At 38.6% G+C, this 20,802-nt stretch overlaps 1 protein-coding gene across 1 annotated transcript in view; it reads left to right on the top strand.

Moving 5' to 3' along the window:
* Positions 1-20,802, top strand: part of ANKRD26 (ankyrin repeat domain containing 26) — a 110,383-nt gene that overhangs the window by 72,065 nt on the left and 17,516 nt on the right. Inside the window, exons 21-24 of the mRNA XM_077772392.1 lie at positions 7,360-7,573; positions 9,391-9,574; positions 11,582-12,538; positions 17,004-17,156. Coding sequence (XP_077628518.1) covers positions 7,360-7,573; positions 9,391-9,574; positions 11,582-12,538; positions 17,004-17,156 — 1,508 coding nt within the window. The remainder of the gene's footprint in view (positions 1-7,359; positions 7,574-9,390; positions 9,575-11,581; positions 12,539-17,003; positions 17,157-20,802) is intronic.

Raw genomic sequence — 20,802 nt, 5'->3', positions numbered from 1 at the left:
ACAGGCTCCAGGCTCTGAGCTGGCAGTCAGCACAGAGCCCGACACGGGGCTCGAACCCACGAACCATGAGATCGTGACCTGAGCGAAAGTCGGACGCTTAACCGACTAAGCCACCCAGGCGCCCCAATATTGTTATGCTTTTGAGAGTATCTGCCATGACATTCATATGCATCATTATGATGGCATGGAGAGATGGCAGAAAGAGCTAGATGCAGTTCCTTTATCACCTCTATTTTTTGCAGGGTTTTTCTTCTCCCAGTCTGTGACTTTGCATTCTCTCAACAGTGTTTTTGAAGAGCAGTTTTTCTTTTTGATGAAGTACAGTTTATGCATTTGTTCTTTTATGATTGTTGCTTTTGGTTTTCATACCTAAGAAATCTTTCCCTAGCACAAGGTCACAAAGATTTTCTCTCATGGTTTTAGAAGTTTTATAGTTTTAGGTCTTAAATTTAGATCTATGATTGATTTTATATTCTTTTTTATTTTTGATACAAAGTATGGATCCAAGTTCGTTCTTTGCATATGGATATCCAGTTGTTCCAGCACCGTTTTTTTGAAAAGGCTATGTTTTCTCCACTTTATGCCATTGTTCCTTTGTTATAATCAGTTAACCATTTATGTGTGGGTTTATTTATGGGCTCTTTTCTGTCCCATTAATCTCTTTGGCCATCTTTGTACCAATATTATGCTGTTTTAATTACTACCAGTTTAGAATAATTTTTGAAATCAGGTAGTGTTAGTCCTCTAGCTTTGTTATTTCTCAGGGTTCTTTTGCTACTCTGGATCCTTTGCATTTCCACATGAATTTTTGAATCAGCTTGTCAATTTATAAAAATAAAAATGAAGAAGTCTGGTGGTCTTTTAATGTTTACTCTTGAGAGAAAGAGAGAGAGACAGAGCATGAGTGGGGAAGAGGCAGGGAGCGAGGGAAACAGAATCCAAAGCAGGCTCCAGGCTCCAAGGTGTCAGTACAGAGCCCAGTGTGGGGCTTGAACTTACCAACTGTGAGATCATGACCTGAGCAGGAATCTGGCGCATAACCCACTGGGCTACCAGGTGCCCCTATATTTTAATTTTTGATTCTTTATAACTAATACATAGAAATACAGTTGATTTTTATATAGTGATTCTGTATCCTCCAACCTTGATAAATTTATATATATATTTAATTTTAGAGAGAGTGCATGAGCTGCAGAGAGGTTCAGAGAGAGAGAGAGAGAGAGAGAGAGAGAAACTTAAGCAGACTCCATGTTCAGTGCAAGCCCGACAAAGGGCTCGATTCCATTACTCTGGAATCATAGCCTGATCTGAAAACAAGAGTCAGACACTCAACGGACTGAGTCACCCAGATGCCATAATGAATTCATTTATTAATTCTAGTAGCATTTTTCTTAATTCCGTCAGATATTCTGTGTAAGCAAAGGTCATGAAACTTGACTTTTTTTTTGAATAGTTTATTGTCAAGGTGCTATCCATATAACACCCAGTGCTCATCCCCACAAGTGCTTTCCTCCATGCCCATCTCCCCCCTCGCCCACCACACCCNGGAAGTTTTCCTTCGATTTCTATTTTTTGGAATAGTTTGAGAAGAATGGGTATTAATTCTGTTTTAAATGTCTGGTAGAATTCCCCAGGGAAGCCATCTGTCCCAGGGCTCTCATTTGTTGGGAGTTTTTTTTTTTTTTAATTTACTTCTGAGACAGAGACAGCGTGAGCAGAGAGTCAGAGAGAGAGGGAGACACAGAATCTGAAACAGGCTCCAGGCTCCAAGCTAGCTGTCAGTACAGAGCCTGACGCGGGGCTCGAACCCACAACCCACGAGATCATGACCTTAGCCGAAGTCGGACGCTTAACCGACGGAGCCACCTAGACACCCGTTGTTGAGAGAATTTTGATAACTGATTTGATTTCATCACTTGTTATGGGTCTGTTCATGTTTTCTATCTCTTCCCGTGTGAATTTTGGTAGTGTGTGTGTGTTTAGAAATTTGTCCATTTCTTCTAAGTTGTTCAGTTTGTTGGCATATAGTTTTTCATAGTATTCTCTGATAATTGCTTGTATTTCTGAGGGGTTGGTGGTAATCAGCCCATTTTCATTCATGATTTTGTCTATTTGGGTGCTCTCTCTTTTCTTTTTGAGAAGCCGGCCTAGAGGTTTGTCAGTTTTGTTTACTTTTTCAAAAAACCAACTCTTGGTTTCATTGATCTCTTCAGCTGTTTCTTTGGTTTCTATATTGTTTATTTCTGTTGTGATTTTTATTATTTCTCTTCTTCTCCTGGGCTTGGGGTGCTCTTGTTGCTCTCCCTCTAGTTTCATTAGGTGCACTGTTAGATTTTGCACTTGTGCTTTTTCTAATTTCTTGAATTAGGCCTGGAGTGCAATGTACTTTCCTCTTAGGACGGCTTTTGCCACATCCCTTAGAGTTTGGATTGTTGTATTCTCACTTTCATTTGTTTCCATATATTTTTAAATTTCTTCTCTAATTGCCTGATTGGCCCATTTGTTCTTTAGTAGGGTGTTCAAGAACACCTCCTTAGTTTTGGAGGTTTTCCAGACTTCTTCCTGTGATTGATTTCGAGTTTCATAACATTGTGGTCTGAAAGTTTGCATGTTATGATATCAATTCTTTTATATTTATTGAGGGCTGCTTTATGTCCCAGTGTGTGATCTATCTTGATAATGTGCCATGAGCACTTGAGAAGAAAGTGAGTTCCATAGCCTCAGGATGTAGAGTTCTAAATATATCTGTCAAATCCATATGGTCCAATGTGTCATTTAAGTCCATTGTGTCTTTATTGATTTTCTGTCTAGTTGATCTGTCCATTGCTGTAACTGGAGTATTAAAGTCTCCTGCTATTAGCACTTTCTTATTGATAAGAGTGTTTCTGTTGTGATTGTTTTATGTATTTAGGTGCTCCCATATTTGGTGCGTAGACATTTATAATTTTAGCTCTTCCTGATGGATAGACCCTTGAATTATTATATAATGCCCTTCTTTATCCCTTGTTACTGTCTTTACTTTAAAGTCCAGTTTGTCTGATATAAGTGTAGCTACTCCAGCTTTTTTTTGACTTCCAGTAGCATACTAGACATTTCTCCATCCCCTTACTTTCGGTCTGAAGGTGCCTCCAGTCTGAAATGAATTTCTTGTAGAAAGCAGAGCTGGATTTTGTTTTTTTATCCATTCTGCTACCCTGTGTCTTTTGATTGGGGCATTCAGTCCATTTACATTCAGTGTTATTATTGAAATATAGAGTTTAGAGTCATCGTGTCCTTTGTGGGATTCATGCTTGTGGTGGTGTCTCTGGTATCTTGTGTTCCTTGCAACATTTCCCTCAGAAAGTCCCCCTCAGGATTTCTTGTAGGGCTGGTTTAGTGGTGATGAATTCTTTCAGTTTTTGTTTACTTGGAAAGACTTTTATCTCTCCTTCTATTCTGAATGAAAGGCTTGCTGGATAGAGGATTCTTGGCTGCATATTTTTTCTGTTCATCACATTGTAGATCGCCTGCTATTCCTTTCTGGCCTGCCAAGTTTCAGTAGATAGGTTTGTCACCACTCTGATAGGTTTCCCTTTGTATGTTAGGCCCCTTTTCTCCCTAGCTGCTTTCAAAATTCTCTGTCTTTATATTTTGCCATTTTCACTATGATATGTCGTGCAGAAGATCGATTCAAGTTACGTCTGAGGGGAGTTCCTCAGACTGTTACTCTTGAATTTCAACATCTACTTCCCTCCCCAGGTTGGGGAAGTTCTCTTCTATAATTTGTCCCAGGACTCCTTCAGCACCTTTCCCTCTCTTTTCCTCTTCTAGGATTCCTATGATACGGATATTGTTCCGTTTGATAGTATCGCTGAGCTCTGAACTCTTCTTTCATGTTCCTAGATCAGTTTATCTCTCTTTTTCTCAGTGTCCTCTTTTTCTATAATTGTGTCTTCCAAATCACTTATTCTCCTTTCTGCCTCTTCAGTCCATGCATTGTACGCCTAGACAGACCCGGTTTATTATGTATCTCATTTTGAATTCATCATAACTATTTTTAAGCTCCATAGTGTTTGTAGCCATAGTTTCTCTGATGTCCTCCGTGCTTTTTTCAAGCCCAGCGATCAATTTTATGATTATTGTTCTAAATTTTTGTTCAGTTATTTTGCTTATTTCTGTTTTGAGCAGTTCTTTAGCTGTCAATTCTTCCTGGAATTTCTTTGGAGGAGAACTCTTTCGTTTCGTCATTTTGGTTAGCTTTCTATCTCTTGTTAGTTTTAAAAGCTTTTTTTGCATTCTGCTCCTGTACCTGAGCGCTGCTGTACCAAAGAAGGTTCTTTGACTGTCCAGGGCTTGTCTGTTCATAAAGTGTTCTTTGAATGGTATCTCTTGCTCTGTCTTGTTGAGACCTTGGTTATTTTAATTTCCTACTCATAGTGGTATTTGGGACTCTCCACCATGTGTACTTTGGCTTGTGTCTTGAGGTAGCCCTGGAAAAGAAAACAGACGAACACACAGGGAACAAAGGCAAACAAACGCACAGACAAATCCAACAAACACGCAAACCGAAAGGGAAAACGAAAGAGAAAAGAGGAAGGAGGGAAGGCGGGTAATTAGAGATAAAAATACATAAAAAAGAAAAAAAGAAGTAAAGGAAAAAAGAAGAAACCCAATAGACAAAGAACAGTCTAAAGCATATAACCAGATTTCCCAGCTACAAATAAATAGCCGGGTGTATGCAGTGCAGGTGGAAGAGCATCGAGAAAGAGAGAAATGACAGGCGGGGATGAAGAGAAATTGGAAATGAAATGAGCAGGCAGAAGGAGTAAGAGGCTTTTTTCAAAGAGCGAAAGAGTGGAATATGGTTGGAGAAGAGGCGAAAGAAATGACGATGATGCTATCCAGAGAAACTATATAGTCTGATTACTCCAGAGAGAAAGAGATGAAAAGGTAGGTAGGTGTAGAATTTATATCTAGAGAATGGATTAAATGTGACTGTTTAAGCAAGCCAGTGACCAGAATTAATCAGGGCAGTGCATCCATGTTGGTTTTGCCCCTGCTCCGGTAAACAAAATCAAAATAAAAAAATAAAGAAGAGGGCAGCTCTCTAGCAGGGATGGGCATGGTTTGGTCCAGTGCATCCCACGGGAGCCCTGCCTTGGTGGTTGTGGGGAGAAGAGTGGCGGTGCCCCAGTCCCTTCTTGAACCAAGCGTTGCAGCTCACTTTTTTTGGGTGTGTAAACTCCCTGTGCCGGGGGCGTAGCCTAGGTGGACCATGCTCTATATCCCAGCCCAGGCCTCGTTTCCAGATCTCAGTCCACGTGCTCCACTGAAATTGCCAGAAATATAAACTCGCAGGTGAGCCCCTCAGGGCAGTTTCAAGCCTCTCTCCTTCCCCCTGGGGATCGAGCCAGAAGCTGCTGCTCCCGTCTCCTCCAGGTTGGGCTGGCGAGCGAGGAGCAGTTTCATCCGGGGGTTGCCTAGGACGAGTGCATGCCGCCTAGGGTCAGCTGGGAACCGGGTCTGTCTGTGTCCCGTTACCCAAAATATAAACTCACAGGCAAATCTCTTTCTCAGAAGTTTTAAGCCTTTTGCCTCCCCCCCAGGGATCCAGCCGAGCCAGAAGCACAAAGGTGCAGCCGCCACACGTCCCCTCCAGGTCAAGCTGACGAGCAGGGAGCAGTTTCCCCCGGGGTGCCTGGGACAAGTGCGTCCCACCTAGGGTCAGGAGGAGAGCAGGAAACTGGATCCCTCTGTGTCCCAAGCGGAGGTTTTTCTCTTCTCCAGTGACAGGGACAGTGACTTGAGCAGTTTTGGCCACTCTTTTTCCCCCCTAGACTCACTTCGGCTCCCTGCAGAGGGGGATTCCCCCCTCCCTCTGTGTCTCTGGTCTCGGCCTGATTTTATCTTCCCCCGTTCGCAGTCACACTAGAAGTTTTCTCAGCGGACGCTGTCTCCTTTTCCTCCCAAACTCCTGGGTTCTGTAAGGGTTCCCATGGCTTCCAGCCTCCTCTGTGTGGGATATGGGGGTGAGTGAAATGTACAGAGCTCCCTACTTCTCCGTCATCTTGCCCTCCTCTGGCTGTCCAGTTTTCATTAAGTTTAGAACAATTTTGGCCATTTTTTCTCCCAAGTATTTGTTTTCCTGTCCCTTTCCCCTGCCTCTTTGGGCAACTGTGTGTTTCCCACATGAAGTTGTCTCACAGTTTTCCAAAGTTAAACTTCAGTCTTATCACTGGCGATATGATGTCTACTATGTGTTTATTTCTATCCATTGTATTTATCATGTCTAACATAATTTACATCTCTGTGAGTCCTATTTGGATTTTAAGAAATAGCTTGTGGCCTCCTCTTCTCTTTTCCTGCTTTGTTTAGAGATATAGTGAAGTTACTTACCAACAGTTTGATCCTTCAGTCTTGCTCTTATGAATTCTTCCATGAATCCCGAGTAGTGGTCAACCTAAGGCAAATTATGAGTTTTTCCATCCTAGCTAATGTGAATAGATACTATCCTTCATGCTGTGTGAGCACAAGGCGGTGTTTCCTCTCCTCTTTTCAGATGTCTTTTCTCCCTTGGTCACAGGTGACTTCCTTCCATGTTTGCATTGGGTGTGACTCTGCTGAATACCCAAGGGGGGCCCTCTACAGATCTCCAGGCTTCTTTTTGTGTTCTGCTTTCTCCTCTCCTGTATGTCTGACCTGCCATCTCTATCTGCCTTGAATTCACCAGACTCTCAGTCCCATCCCCTCAGTGCAAGGAATATGGTGGAGTCGATTTACTTTTTTTCTCCTGTGTCGTGGCCTGAAAATTCTCTCAAGGCAGCAAGCTTGGGCAAGTGTTTGGCTAACTTGCTTGCCTGAAGTCCCGAGTCTTGAAAATCATTTGAAAATGAATTTTGTCTGTTTTGTTTTTGCTTGCTTCAGGTAGGAAGATAAATCAGTACGTGTCTCTCCATCTTGGCCAGAAGCAGATGACAGCGAAACTTTGGCACATGGTCTAGACTGTCTAGAGTGATCTTCTTCCTCCTTTGCTTAATTGCTTCCTGCTTATCCTTCATTCCTCAGTATAGTTCTCTCTTCCTCAGGGAAATCTTCCTTGGGCCCAGTCTAGATCAAGTTATGATCACAGAACTCTGTTTTCTCATGGCAACTCTCTGAATTTATGATGATCATTTTAGTTGTCTCTGTCCTTCACTAGACTTTAAGCTAAACAGTAGCCAGAGGTCTTATCTGTTGTATCTGTAGAGCTTAGTGTAATGTCTTATATTGAAGGTATATATTTATTAAAAGTGTGAATGAGTGAACTGAAAATGCATAGTTCTGTAGATTTAAAAAGTACTCATATACCTTATTTCTGTTTTTGTTTCTTTTCTGATACAGATTCTGTTGCCTTATTGAAAATCCAGAATGCAGTTCTTTCGTATGAAAGATTAATAAAAGTTAAAAAAAGTCACTGTAAACAACTTATGGGAAAAATTAAAAAAATGGAAAAAAAAGGTAATGCACTACGAAAGGAGCTATCAGAAACAAAAGAAATGAAATCGCAGTTAGAGTGTCAAAAAGTGAAATGGGATCGTGAACTCTGCACACTGAGGTATTTATAGCATCTTGGTTTTAAAGAAATATTTAAACTGTTTACTTTTTTACTATAGATGTTAGGGGAAATGTTGTAATTGCTAACTTACCTTCTGGGATTTTATTGGAGAGAAAACTTCTTTTGTGTTGTGAAGTGTGAGATTCTTGGAAATAATACAGCAAGTTTGTAAGAATGAATACTTGTAATCATTTAATGAATATTCCAAATCATAATTTAAATGGCATTATAAAAGTCTGCCAAATGGAAACCTCATCATTTAACAGATTGAATTTTGCTTGTTTTTCATTTTTCAGTATTTTAATTAATTCTATAAGGAATGTCTTTTATATAAATCTGTTTCTATATTACTTACTTGCAATAAATTCTTCAATATAGTTTGATTTGGGTAAAGTATAAATATTTTTAAAGAAGGCCTTTGATCCATATTTTTAAATTGTTCTCAGGAAAGTTTAAATTAATATATATGCCCACCAACGGAATATAAAATGGCCATTTTGCTCGACAGAAAAATTCTGAAAAATTCAGTCAGTTTCATTCTTAACATATGCAAGGATGAAAAAGTAAAGTGGGGGGCGCCTGGTTTGCTCAGTTGGTCAAGCATCTGACTTCGGCTCAGATCATGATCTCATGAGTTTGAGCCCAGCTTTGGGTGGACTCGAGCCCTCCTTTGGGTGAGCATGAGCCCCTCTTCAGGTGAGCCCCACTTTTCTCTTTCTCTCTCTCTCCCTCCCTCTCTCTCTCTCTCTCTCTGCCTCTCGTGGGATTCTCTCTTTCTCTCTCTCCACACTTGCGCACTTGTGCCAGCTCTCTCTCCATTAAAAAAGAAGTAAAATGGGGGTGCTTGAATGGCTCAGTCAGTCAAGCGTCTGTGTTTGGCTCGGGTCATGAGCTCAGGTTTAGTGAGTTTGAGCCCCAACTCGGGCGCTCTGCTGCCAGTTTGGAGCCCAGTTCAGATTTTCTGACTCCCTCACTCTCTGCCCCATCCCTCCTTTGTGTGCATGTGTTCTCTCTTCATCTCTCAAAAATGAATGAACATTCAAAAAGGAATATGGAAAGGGATTCCTGATAAGTGTTTTCAACATCTCTGTCATACGTAGGTAAAATTAATTCAAAAGTTTATGCTGAAAACACATATTATTCTTAATTGTTTCCTCAATTAATATGGATCCTGTGTTGTCCTAAAAGGGGTGTTTAAATGCTTCATTCAATAAATAACAATCAACAAGGTAAGTGGCAAGTGTTGTGGAAGAAGAAACAGAAAATATAGGGCAACAGATAGTAGACCCGCTGGCCCAGTCTTGGATGACAGTCATCTGCACGTGTACGCTGCTGTGTAAACAACATCTGCAGATGCTGTCTTACACCGCAAATCGTTTTTGGAGGTACTTGTAATGGCTTGTGAAGTTGACATTTTATTTCTAGTGAATTTGTAAGTTTGTTTATAAACAATGACTTCTCTTTGTAATTAGGAACTATGTGTTCTGTGGAGGAATATTTATACCTGTGGGGAAAAGGATAATTTTCAAATCTACCTTTCCTGAATAATTTCAAAATTCATTTCCTACAACGTCTACTAGAGTTATTACTGACTGCAACTAACTTAAGTTGCATAGTACTTTCTCATGGTTTCTTTTCAACTGTATCTATCCTTTGGAAGAGGTTGAAGTGAGAAAATAAAAACATGAGACTTTGAAAGGAAAAAATTGGAGAACATAGAAATTTCATTTGGATAAGAAGTAATGTGGAAATAGCTTATCAACTGAACTTTTTATTTCTAACAAAACAAATTTTAAAAGAAACACATTTAATTGCAGATTAACTTTAAAGCAAGAAGAAGAAAAAAGAAGACATGCAGAGAAGTTATATGAAAAAATTAGGGAGGAGTTACGAAGAACACAAGAGCAGTATACTCAGGAAGTTGAAATGAAACTACAACTTGAAGCCACTGTTAGAACACTACACATGGAATTGAAGGCTGTAAAAAATCATTTGAATAAGGTAAATAAGTTTTTGATAAAAATTGTATATCTCCATCATTATTATATGGTATATTATACATATATTTTATAGTATCCCTTTGATTCAATGTAAGTTATTTAGGTTTAAAATAAATTAAAACATGAGGTTATGTTCCTTTGAACAGTTTTTTAAGGTTCCCGTCTTCAGCTTTTGACTTAATTTTAATGGTATGATACCCAGGATCATAATGAATTGTGTGTCTAGGTTGTAGAAGAACAAAGTGGCCACTCAGTGGCCACTTTCTGTAGAACAGAATGCCAGAGTATTACAAGGTGGAATTCTAAATAATTACCTTTGCAAACAAATAGAGATAGAAATGGCTAGGAAGAAAATGAATTTGAGGTATTTTCTTTATTTACTTTGAAATACACAGGTGTATTTTTTAAATTATTATTCCTTTTTTCTCCATGTATGTATACATTAAAACAAAACAAAACAAAACAAAGCCAACCCCATACACCATGGAAAGTATAGAGGATTTGAAAAGCACGTATATTTTTGGGAGGGACATGGGGGACGGTGGCATTTTTGCTTCATTGGATAAAATACTATTCTTAATGAAATGCATGTGTCTGCAGCAAATAGTGACATTCATAATGTCCTCATCCAAAGAGATGCTTTTATTATTTTCTGTAGGCAATGATGAACTTTCCATAATCTCAAAAACACATGTTTTGCTTTAGAACAGTTACTTCACTGCCTTGATGTATTAATAGGTTAGTTTAACACTTCCACTAATGGACAGAAGACAAGTGTAGCCAGTCAGAGATCCTCTTTTGGGTATCAAGTCTCCTACTTTTGAGAAAAGTCACAGTTTGCTTCAAGCAGTAACCTATTTCATTACAAGGAGCTTTTGAAAACAATGGTATGCTATAATAGATACTTAATGATAATTTATATACAGGTGTTTTATTCCTACTAAAATAGTTCCATTTATTTCCCCTATTTTACATTTATTACTACGTTAAGCATGAAGAGGAAATAAAAGTTATTGCAGCAGTAAATAATCTCATGATTTTCTGAGATGTATAAATTTCACCTTATTTCCTCTCAGTATTTTGAAATATAAGACTTCTTTTGTATTTATGTATTTACACTAGAGAAGTAGCACTGGTTGGTGGAGTGAGAAGACCAGGGGAAAGTCGTGCAGCTCACATTTTTAATCTCTCCATTCTAGAATTGTGATAACCAAATGAGTTCATGATGTATATAGAAGTGTTTCTAGTATGTGCCTAGATTTTTCAGTTATCAGTAGATGTAGTTCTTATAACTGACTATAGAAATGTTAGAAAAGTAAGTATCTATGAAATATTCTCAGGAAAAAAAATTAGGAAATGTAATCTGTCCAAGTATATGCAGAGTAAAGGATTTTACCGTGGGGTAGCTGTGTTAGATATCAGAGTGTGAACTCAATTGCTAAATGTAGTCAGATTTATTACTCTTTTATTGCAGGCCTCTGGTTTGTTGTAAATCAGAGAAAGGCCTTTCCAGTTCTGAGATTGTTAAAATTTTTCTCATGAATTATTTGTTATTTTCATGCATCCATTATCGTCAGTTAACATTTTGAACTTTTGGTAATTTTTGTGTTTATAAAGTTTGAGATTTGGGCCAAACATTATGTTTTTTCCATTTGGATATTCACTTACTGCAATCTATCTTCCTTCCTTCCTTCCCTTCTTCGTTTCTTGATGTTTATTATTTTTGAGATGAGAGTACAAGCAGGGAACGGGCGGAGAGAGGGAGATTGAGAATCCTAAACATGTTCCGTACTGTCAGCACAGAGCCTGACATTGGGCTTGAATCCACAGAATCTCAGATCATGCCCTGAGCCAAAATCAAGAGTCAGACAGTTAACCAACTGAGCCACCTTGGTGCCTCCTGCAACCTTTTCATTATATAAACATAGGTTATACTTGAATTTCAGAGAAAATGATGATCATGTCATTTTATTAAGTGCTATCTGAAAATCTCCTTTGTTTTACTTAGGTTCCTGATAGTTATGAAGAAAAACAAGATCTGTTGCATACAAACCACATGTTGCAGGATGAAATTGCCATGCTAAGAATGGAAATAGACACCATAAAAAATCAGAACCAGGGAAAAGAAAAGAAATATTGTGGTGACATTGAAACATTAAAAGAAAAGAATGACAGTCTTCAGAAGACCATAAAACAGAATGAGGAAACATTACCCAAAACAATATTCCAATATAATGGGCAGCTTAATGTTCTGACAGCTGAGATTCAAATGCTAAAGTCTCAGTTGGAGAATGAAAAACAAAATAAAGAGAGACTGGAAGAAGAACTTGAATCATACCGTGCTAGACTGGCTACTGCTATACCCGATCATGATCAGAGTAAAACATCAAGAAGGGACCTAGAACTTGATTTCCAGAGAGCAAGAGATGAGAAGTTTTGTTTACAGGACAAGATGAATTTTGATATGTCTAGTCTAAAAGATAACAATGAAATTCTTTCTCAGCAACTTGCTCAAGTTGAAACTAAATTCAACAGCCTAGAAATTGAGTTCCATCACACAAAAGAGGCTCTCAGAGAAAAGACTTTAGTTTTAGAACGTGTGCAAAGAGACCTAAGTCAAATAGAGTGTCAGAAGAAGGAAATTGAACACATGTATCAGAACGAGCAAAGTAAAGTGAATAAATACATTGGAAAGCAAGAATCCTTAGAGGAGAGATTATCTCAACTACAAAGTGAAAATATGTTGCTTCGACAGCAATTAGATGATGCTTATAACAAAGCCGAAGATAAAGAAAAGCGAGTAATTATTATCGAAGACCACTTTCAGGCTATCATAAAAAAACTTCAAGCTGAGAGTGAAAAACAAGGTCTTATGCTGGAAGAAAGAAATAAAGAGTTAATTGATGAATGTACTCATTTAAAAGAAAGAATACATCAGTATGAAAATGAGAAAGCAGAAAGAGAAGTAAGTATGTAGAAAGATAAGTATTTTTCAGATTTCCAGAAAGAAAATTCAGGTAGTCTTTGATTATGGCTGAATTTTGAATCCAGTTGAGTAAAAAAATATGTATGTGTCAGATCCATCTGATTGAATATGTCATTCAGGTCCATTGTTTCTTTAATGATTTTCTGTCTAGTTGATCCATCCATTGCTGTAAGTGGAGTATTAAAGTCCCCTGCTATTAACACATTCTTATCCATAAGATTGTTTATGTTTGTGATTGTTTTATGTATTTGGGTGTTGCTGAATTTGGTGCATAGACATTTATAATTGTTAGCTCTTCCAGATGGATAGACCCTGTAATTATTGTATAATGCCCTTCTTCATCTCTTGTTACTGCCTTAAGTTTAAAGTGCAGTTTGTCCGTTNGACAGCAATTAGATGATGCTTATAACAAAGCCGAAGATAAAGAAAAGCGAGTAATTATTATCGAAGACCACTTTCAGGCTATCATAAAAAAACTTCAAGCTGAGAGTGAAAAACAAGGTCTTATGCTGGAAGAAAGAAATAAAGAGTTAATTGATGAATGTACTCATTTAAAAGAAAGAATACATCAGTATGAAAATGAGAAAGCAGAAAGAGAAGTAAGTATGTAGAAAGATAAGTATTTTTCAGATTTCCAGAAAGAAAATTCAGGTAGTCTTTGATTATGGCTGAATTTTGAATCCAGTTGAGTAAAAAAATATGTATGTGTCAGATCCATCTGATTGAATATGTCATTCAGGTCCATTGTTTCTTTAATGATTTTCTGTCTAGTTGATCCATCCATTGCTGTAAGTGGAGTATTAAAGTCCCCTGCTATTAACACATTCTTATCCATAAGATTGTTTATGTTTGTGATTGTTTTATGTATTTGGGTGTTGCTGAATTTGGTGCATAGACATTTATAATTGTTAGCTCTTCCAGATGGATAGACCCTGTAATTATTGTATAATGCCCTTCTTCATCTCTTGTTACTGCCTTAAGTTTAAAGTGCAGTTTGTCCGTTATAAGTATGGCTACTCCAGCTTTCTTTTGACTTCCAGTAGCGTGAGAGAGATTTCTCCATATCCTCTCTTTCAATCTGAAGGTGTCCTCAGGTCTAAAATGAGTCTCTTGTAGACAGCAAATAGATGGATCTTGTTTTTTTATCCACTCTCATACCCTTTGTCTTTTGATTGGAGCATTTAGTCAATTTACACTCAGTGTTATTGAAAAATATGGGTTTAGAGTCATTGTGTTCTCTGTAGGATTCATGCCTGTGGTGGCGTCTCTGGTACCTTGCGTTCCTTGCAACATTTCCCTCATAGAGTCCCCCTCAGGGTTTCTTCTAGGGCTTCTTTAGTGGTGATGAATTCCTTCAATTTTTGCTTGAGAAAACCTTTATCTGTCCTTCTATTCTGAATGGCAGGCTTGCTGGATAATTAATTCTTGGCTGCATATTTTTTTCTGTTCATCACATTGAAGATTTCCTGGCATTGCTTTCTGCCCTGCCAAGTTTCAGTAGATAGGTCTGCAACTACTCTGTTATCTCCCTTTGTATGTTAGGGCCCTTTTATCCCTTGCTGTCAGAATTCTCTCTTTATCCTTATATTTTGCCAGTTTCACTATGATATTTCGTGCAGAAGGTTGATTCAAGTTACGTCTGAGGGAAGTTCTCTGTGCCTCTTGGGTTTCAATGTCTGTTTCCTTCCCCCAGTGGGGAAGTTCTCAGCTATAATTTGTTCAAGTATCCCTTCAGCCCCTTTCTCTCTCTTCTACTTCTGGAATTCCTATGGTACGGATATTGCTCCCTTTGACTATATCACTCAGTACTCGAATTCTCCTTTCTTGCTCCTGGATCCGTTTATCTCTCTTTTTCTCGGCTTCCTCTTTTTCTATCATTGTGTCTTCTAATTCACCTATTCTCCTCTCTGCCTCTTCAATCCGTGCAGTGGCTGCCTCCATTTTAATACACTCCTTGTTTGTAGCATTTTTTATTTCATCACAACTACTTTTAAGATTCATTCATATTCTTTGTAGCAGTACTGTCTCTGGTGTCTTCCATGCCTTTTTCAAGCCCAGCGACTAATTTTATGACTGTTGTTCTAAATTCTTGGTCAGTTATGTTGCTTATATCTGTTTTGACCAATTCTTTAGCTGTCACTTCTTCCTGGGATTTCTTTAGAGGAGAGTTCTTCTGTTTTGTCATTTGGGCTAGCTTTCTATCTCTAGTAAGTTTTAAAAGCTTGTTATGTGCTCTGCACCTGTAAGTACTGCTATATTAAAGGAAGCTCATAGACTGTTCAGGGCCTGTCCATTCAGGAAGTGTTCTTTTGATGGTGTCCCTTGGTCTTTCTTGTTGGGACTTTGGTTATTTTATTTCCCTACTCATAGTGACATTTGGGACTCCCCACCGTATAGCCCGGGAGATCTTGTAGGCGAATAGTTCCTCCTGAATCTGACTGGGATTGCAATCTCTTGTGTACCGTCTATCCCAGATGGAATTTCTGGGACTGGGGCACGAAGCACAAAGAAAGCTCCGCAGTTAGACATAGGATCTCTCTCCAAAAGCCCTATGAGGTAGTCTTCTTAGTGGATTCCATCTTTTTTCCTCTTAGACTCTTACGGTTCAGAATCCTTTGGCTTCAGCCCTTCTTTGAGAGATGCAGGTGGGAAGTACGAAACTCCTTGTTTCTCCACCATCTTGCTGCAACAGTATCTCCCAACCATCACCTCTGCCAGGTCTGAACAATCTAGTGGAATTAAAAAAAAAAAAGACTATAAATCAACAAAAAAGCATAACTTGTATGCAGCAAATAAAAATTAGATCAAGGTCCCTTAATTTGAGTAATGATACTGTATCATCTAATAAACTTTAAGACATTAAGTTATAAATTGTTATAGATAATAGTCTTATACTGCTACAGTAATAAATTTTTTAAGTTTATTTTTAGAGACAGAGAGAGACAGAGACAGAGAACATGATCTGGGGAGGCGCAGAGAGAGAGAATCCCAAGCATGCTCTGCACTGCCAGCACGGAGCCCTTTGCAGGGCTCAAACTCATGATCTGTGAGATTCATGAGCTGAGCCGAAATCAAGAGTTGGTGGCTTATGGGCACCTGGGTGGCTCAGTCGGTTAAGCGTCTGACTTCAGCTCAGGTCATGATCTCGCGGTTCGTGGGTCTGAACCCTGCATTGGGCTTTGTGCTGACAGCCAGCTCAGAGCCTGGAGCCTGTTTCAGATTCTGTGTCTCCCTCTCTCGGACCCTCCCCTGCTCACGCTGTCTCTCTCTCTCACAGAAATAAATAAACATAAAAAAAAAAATTTTTTTAAGTTGGTGGCTTAACCAACGAAGCCACCCAGGCACCCCTACAATAATAATTTTAATCTTTACCATCATATTTTATTACTGTCGTGAACTAGTAAATGAAAATGCTCAAATGTAAAATGAGCATTTTGAAACTGTGATTCAATTAAGTGGGTTAACTGGACAGCAGACTCCAGATTTCCCAGATGAAATGTACATGCTCTCTCTGGTAATACTATTCCTTTGGTAGCTTTTTATACATTTTAAATTGGTATGACTTTATTTTCATTCACATAAATTTGGTCTTTTAGTCTCAAAACATGTATTTGTACAATCTCTTATATATTTAAAGGCATCTGCTTTTCATTAAATCATAATTTGAGACAACTGTGGTGAGTTTTAGCAAAGCTCTGTTTGATTAGTCTTCCCAATGCTATTGATAACTTCGTTTAAACATGTTTACAAAGAATTTGTTCATTTCGAAGCTCAATTACTATCATTTGGGCCTCAGTTTGTCCTGCACCAAGAGAATTGTATCTCTCTTTGATTTCGTAATTTGGCATTGGATCTCCATGGTCAGACTAAGGAATGGTTGCAGGATTCTTGTGGAGCAGGAATGGAGGGAGTAGAGGAGAGAGCTCTAGGCGCTGAGGTCAGGGAGGGAGATGGAAGCCAGGTAATGTGGGGCCATGAAGCCCATTGGAACGACTTCACTTTTGTTCCTCGAGATAGGAATCTAGGAGAAGGATTGGAGCAGAGGATTGAATATGTGAGGAACTCTGTATGTAATTTAAGCCTTTAATAAAAAAAAAAGAGGGAAATCATTTCATCATTAGGAATCTACCACTGCTACTCCCACGTACATCCCCATTTCTTTTTGAGACTTCTGTAGGTATGAAGCTTGGCAAATTCATTAGAAGAGAATGCATAGTGGGCTGAATTCATTATCTATGTGACCTAATACTGACTATACAGGAAGATACCACCTTTTGTGTCTTTCACTGAGTTCAGTAAACAGGAATGTGTACTTGTTAGGAAAAGAGGGTAAATTAATGTATGTGGCAATATTTCTTAAAGTACCTATGTAAGAGTTGTATATTATTAATGTAATTTAATAATAAGATGATTTATAAAATCAGTAACAGAAATGTCTTCTCAGGTAGCTGTGAGACAACTTCAAGAAGAACTGGCTGATAGTCTGAAAAAAAAATCTATGTCAGAGGCTTCACTGGAAGTTATATCATGTTATCGTCTTAGTTTAGAAGATGAGAGACAGGATCTAAAGAAGAAATTAGGTCAATTTGAAAGTCAGGTATGTATTAAATGTAACCCATCAACAGTTAATTTATAGCTGGTTAAATAATATAAAGTGTCTTAGGATACTAATTTTCATGGACCACTTTCTTTTGTGTTTCATTATAATTAATTTATAATGTTAGTATCTTTACGATGTTTTTATTTCTTAAACTCTGATTTTCATTCTACTATTAGTATTATACATTTTTTCTTATAATATTTACTCTTAGGAATGTTAAGGCTTTTTGTATCCTTTCTCACAGAAATTGGGACACTTCTTTTTCTTTTTTTAATTTTAATTTTTTTAAGTTTATTTGAAAGAGCAAGAGTGCATGTGTGTGCATGTTAACAGGGGAGGGTCAGAGAGAGGAGAGAGAGAGCGCGCACGTGTGTGCATGTTAAGAGGGGAGGAGCAGAGCGAGGAGGGAGAGAATCAATCCCAAGCAGCCTCCATGCTATCAGTGCAGAGCCCAGTGTGGGGTTCCATCTCATGAAGCATGAGATCATGACCTGAGCTGAAATCACAAATTGGGCACTTAACTGACTTAGCCATCCAGGTGCCCCCAAGAGACATTTTCCCCTACTAAACAATGTTTTTTAATGAGATCCCCATTCCCATGATGAGGCAAGCTGAGATAAAATCAGAAGATAATGTTTAATGGAATGTCTCAGAAAATTTTCTTTTTTCTCATCTTCACTTTTTGCAGAATCTGTATTGATTCAAGATGACTTGTACAGAAAGATTACTTTACAAACCATTTGAACTTGGGCATTTCATTTTCTTTTCCTTTTCGATATATTGTAAAAGCACAGAAATATTCAGATCATGTATAGTATATATACCCAAAAGAGAGAATTAAGAAAAGTATCTATGTCCTGCTGTTGGATTTTTTTAGGGTTTTATTGAGGTATAATACAACATGGCATAAATTTCACCCATTTGACATGTACAGTTCAGTGTCTCTTGACTGTACTCATGCCAGCATCACTGCCATCGTGTAGAATGTTTCCATCAGCCTGAAAGGAAGCCCCGTCTCGTTGTCCCAGCCGCAGGCAACCTCCAGTCCACTACTGTCTCTGTCTCCATGCAGTTGCCTCTTCTGAATATTTCATGTCAATGGAGTCCCACAATGTTTGGTCCTTTGTGACTAGCTTCACTGAATGTTTTCAGGGTAGTGTTGGTGATAGCTTCGATCAGTGCTTCATTTCTTTGTATCGTCAGACAGTACTCCATTGTGCGCTAAGGCCCTTGTTCATTCATCAGTTGATGGAGCTTTATGTTATTTCGTCTTTTTTTTTTTAAATTTTTTAATGTTTTATTTATTTCTGAGAGAGAGAGAGGCAGCGTTAGCAAGGGAGGGTCAGAGAGAGAGAGGGAAACACAGAATCAAAAGCAGGCTTCAGGCTCTGAGCTGGCTCTCAGCACAAAGCCCAACGCAGGGTTGGAACCCACGAACCACGAGATCATGACCGGAGCCGAAGTCGGACGCTTAGCTTACTGAACCACCCAGGCACCCCTGTGTTGTTTCCTCTTTTTGTCTATTAATAATGCTGTGTATGAACATTCATTTAGTTGTTGTGCGGACATCTGTTTTTATTTCCCTACCATCAGATTTTTAATCTGAGTTAATCAAGTTGATTTCACCATCACTCAGCCTTTTACATGCTGTCCTTACTGTCTTTTTAGTTTCTGTTCCTCTTACCGACAGCTACATGTCTATTCAGACCTGGCTCCCAGTCTCATTCTCCATGAACTTTCTCTGACTGTGGTAACTCCCATTGACACTTGTCATCTAGTCTGTGCGAACAAATTAGTCCCTTCTTTTACGTTGTTTTTGTTTTTCTCATGAAAGGTAATTTTAAGTATAAATTTATTTAAAGGGGAATTTTATTTGACACATCTGGTACTTATCCTTGTATAAAATGAAACTACCTTAGCAGTTTTTAGGATGACCTTAAGATCTTTATACCATATCAATAATTTCTTCTTGGAAATGTAGGTATAACAAAGCTTTTCTTCTAAATGTATTTTAAGCAATTGAATATAAAATTGAGGGGTGCTGGGTGGCTCAAGTTAGTTCGGCGTCTGACTTCAGCTTAGGTTATGATCTCCTGGTTCTTGAGTTTGAGCCCTGCATTGGGCCCTCTGATGTCAGCAGAGCGTGCTTTGGATCCTTTGTCTCCCTCTCTGTCTCTGCTTCACCCCCACTCGTGCTCTCACTCTCTCTCTCTCAAAAAACAAACATTAAAAAATATATATGTACATATACACATATGTATATGTAAAATTGAAAGTACTTAATCTAATAGAGGAGAAGTTTTCAGTCGAATGCTTGGGTTTTCTTTTCCCTCTCTCTCTCCGAAAAAGCAGTCTAAATCTGTATGTAGCCAGAACTGGGATTTATAGGATTTATAGCATTTTACCAACTATAAACCTCTGGGGACAGCTTTTCTGATATGCCTTTGCCACAAAGCCTTCATCTTCTCCGCATCAGCGTATGTGCTGAAGCAGCCTAACGTAAACAGTTGCTACGATCAACAGTATGAACATAAACTGGTTTAGGACCGTTGATTTAGCAAGAGTCCGTTATTCCCATGTCAGTGGCTTGACCTTGCCTCTGATGGTCGTGTGAATCCTTCTTTATTCAATCCAGGAGGTACTGTTGGTACTGTAGTCCCTGAGCATTGTCCACTGAGTAGGATAGAGAAGAAGTATGTGAAATGATCATAAGTGGAAAAAAGTACCGTTGGCTAGTCGTATTGGCGAAAGTTGTTTGAAGCCCTGAGGAGGTATTCCGGGCCTCATGCTCCCCATTTGTGGTCACTTTCCGTGGTGTGAAGAATCCTTGCGGTATACTTTGTATAGGAGACCACTCCCATTGGCGTGCCATCTGCCCAAAATATCAAATTTTATAGGAATATAAAATACTGCAACAGTAATAATGCTAATGACAGACACTTAGAGCTTACACTGGGTCACATACCCTTCTAAGGTGTTCATGTCTATGCCCTAATTTAATCTTCCCACATCCCAGTGAGATGGGTTCTATTATTATTTGTTTTAAGATCATTTTTTTAAGTTTATATTTATTTTGAGAGAGAGATTGCAGAGAAGGGCAGATAGGGAGAGAGAGAGAGAGAGAAATATCAAGTAGGCTTCTCACTGTCCCTGCAGAGCCTGATGTGGGGCTCAGTCACATGACCCTGAGATCATGACCTGAGCTGAAATCAAGAGCAGGATACTTAACCAAGTGAGCCACACAGGTGCCTCAGTAGATACTGTTATTATCTTCATTTTATAGATGAAGAAACTGAGACACAGAAATTTTAGGTAATTTGCTGAAGGGCATACAGTTAATTACCAGCAGAATTGGGAATTCACATCCAGGCATTTTGGCTCCTATGAAGTTATTGCTTCTCAACCTATTCTATTAGATATCTTTTTGTCACTGAAAACAGCATGTTAAGTTCTATAATCACAAGAATAGCCATTGTCATTCACATCTGTGAATATTTAAAATTATAGTTGATGTGGTGCTTGGAATATGAAAATATAAATGTTTACAATATGGTTATTTCCCATATCTCCTCCATTTGACCAGTATATCAATTTGTATGTTTATCTGAAAATATATAATTCAAAAACATGAAAAATGTTATGA

The sequence above is a fragment of the Crocuta crocuta genome, unplaced genomic scaffold (assembly GCF_008692635.1).
Source record: "Crocuta crocuta isolate KB4526 unplaced genomic scaffold, BGI_CrCroc_1.0 scaffold96, whole genome shotgun sequence".
In the NCBI taxonomy this organism is placed as follows: domain Eukaryota; kingdom Metazoa; phylum Chordata; class Mammalia; order Carnivora; family Hyaenidae; genus Crocuta; species Crocuta crocuta.
Note: the sequence above shows the minus strand (reverse complement) of the source record. Positions and strands in the feature narration are given on the sequence as shown.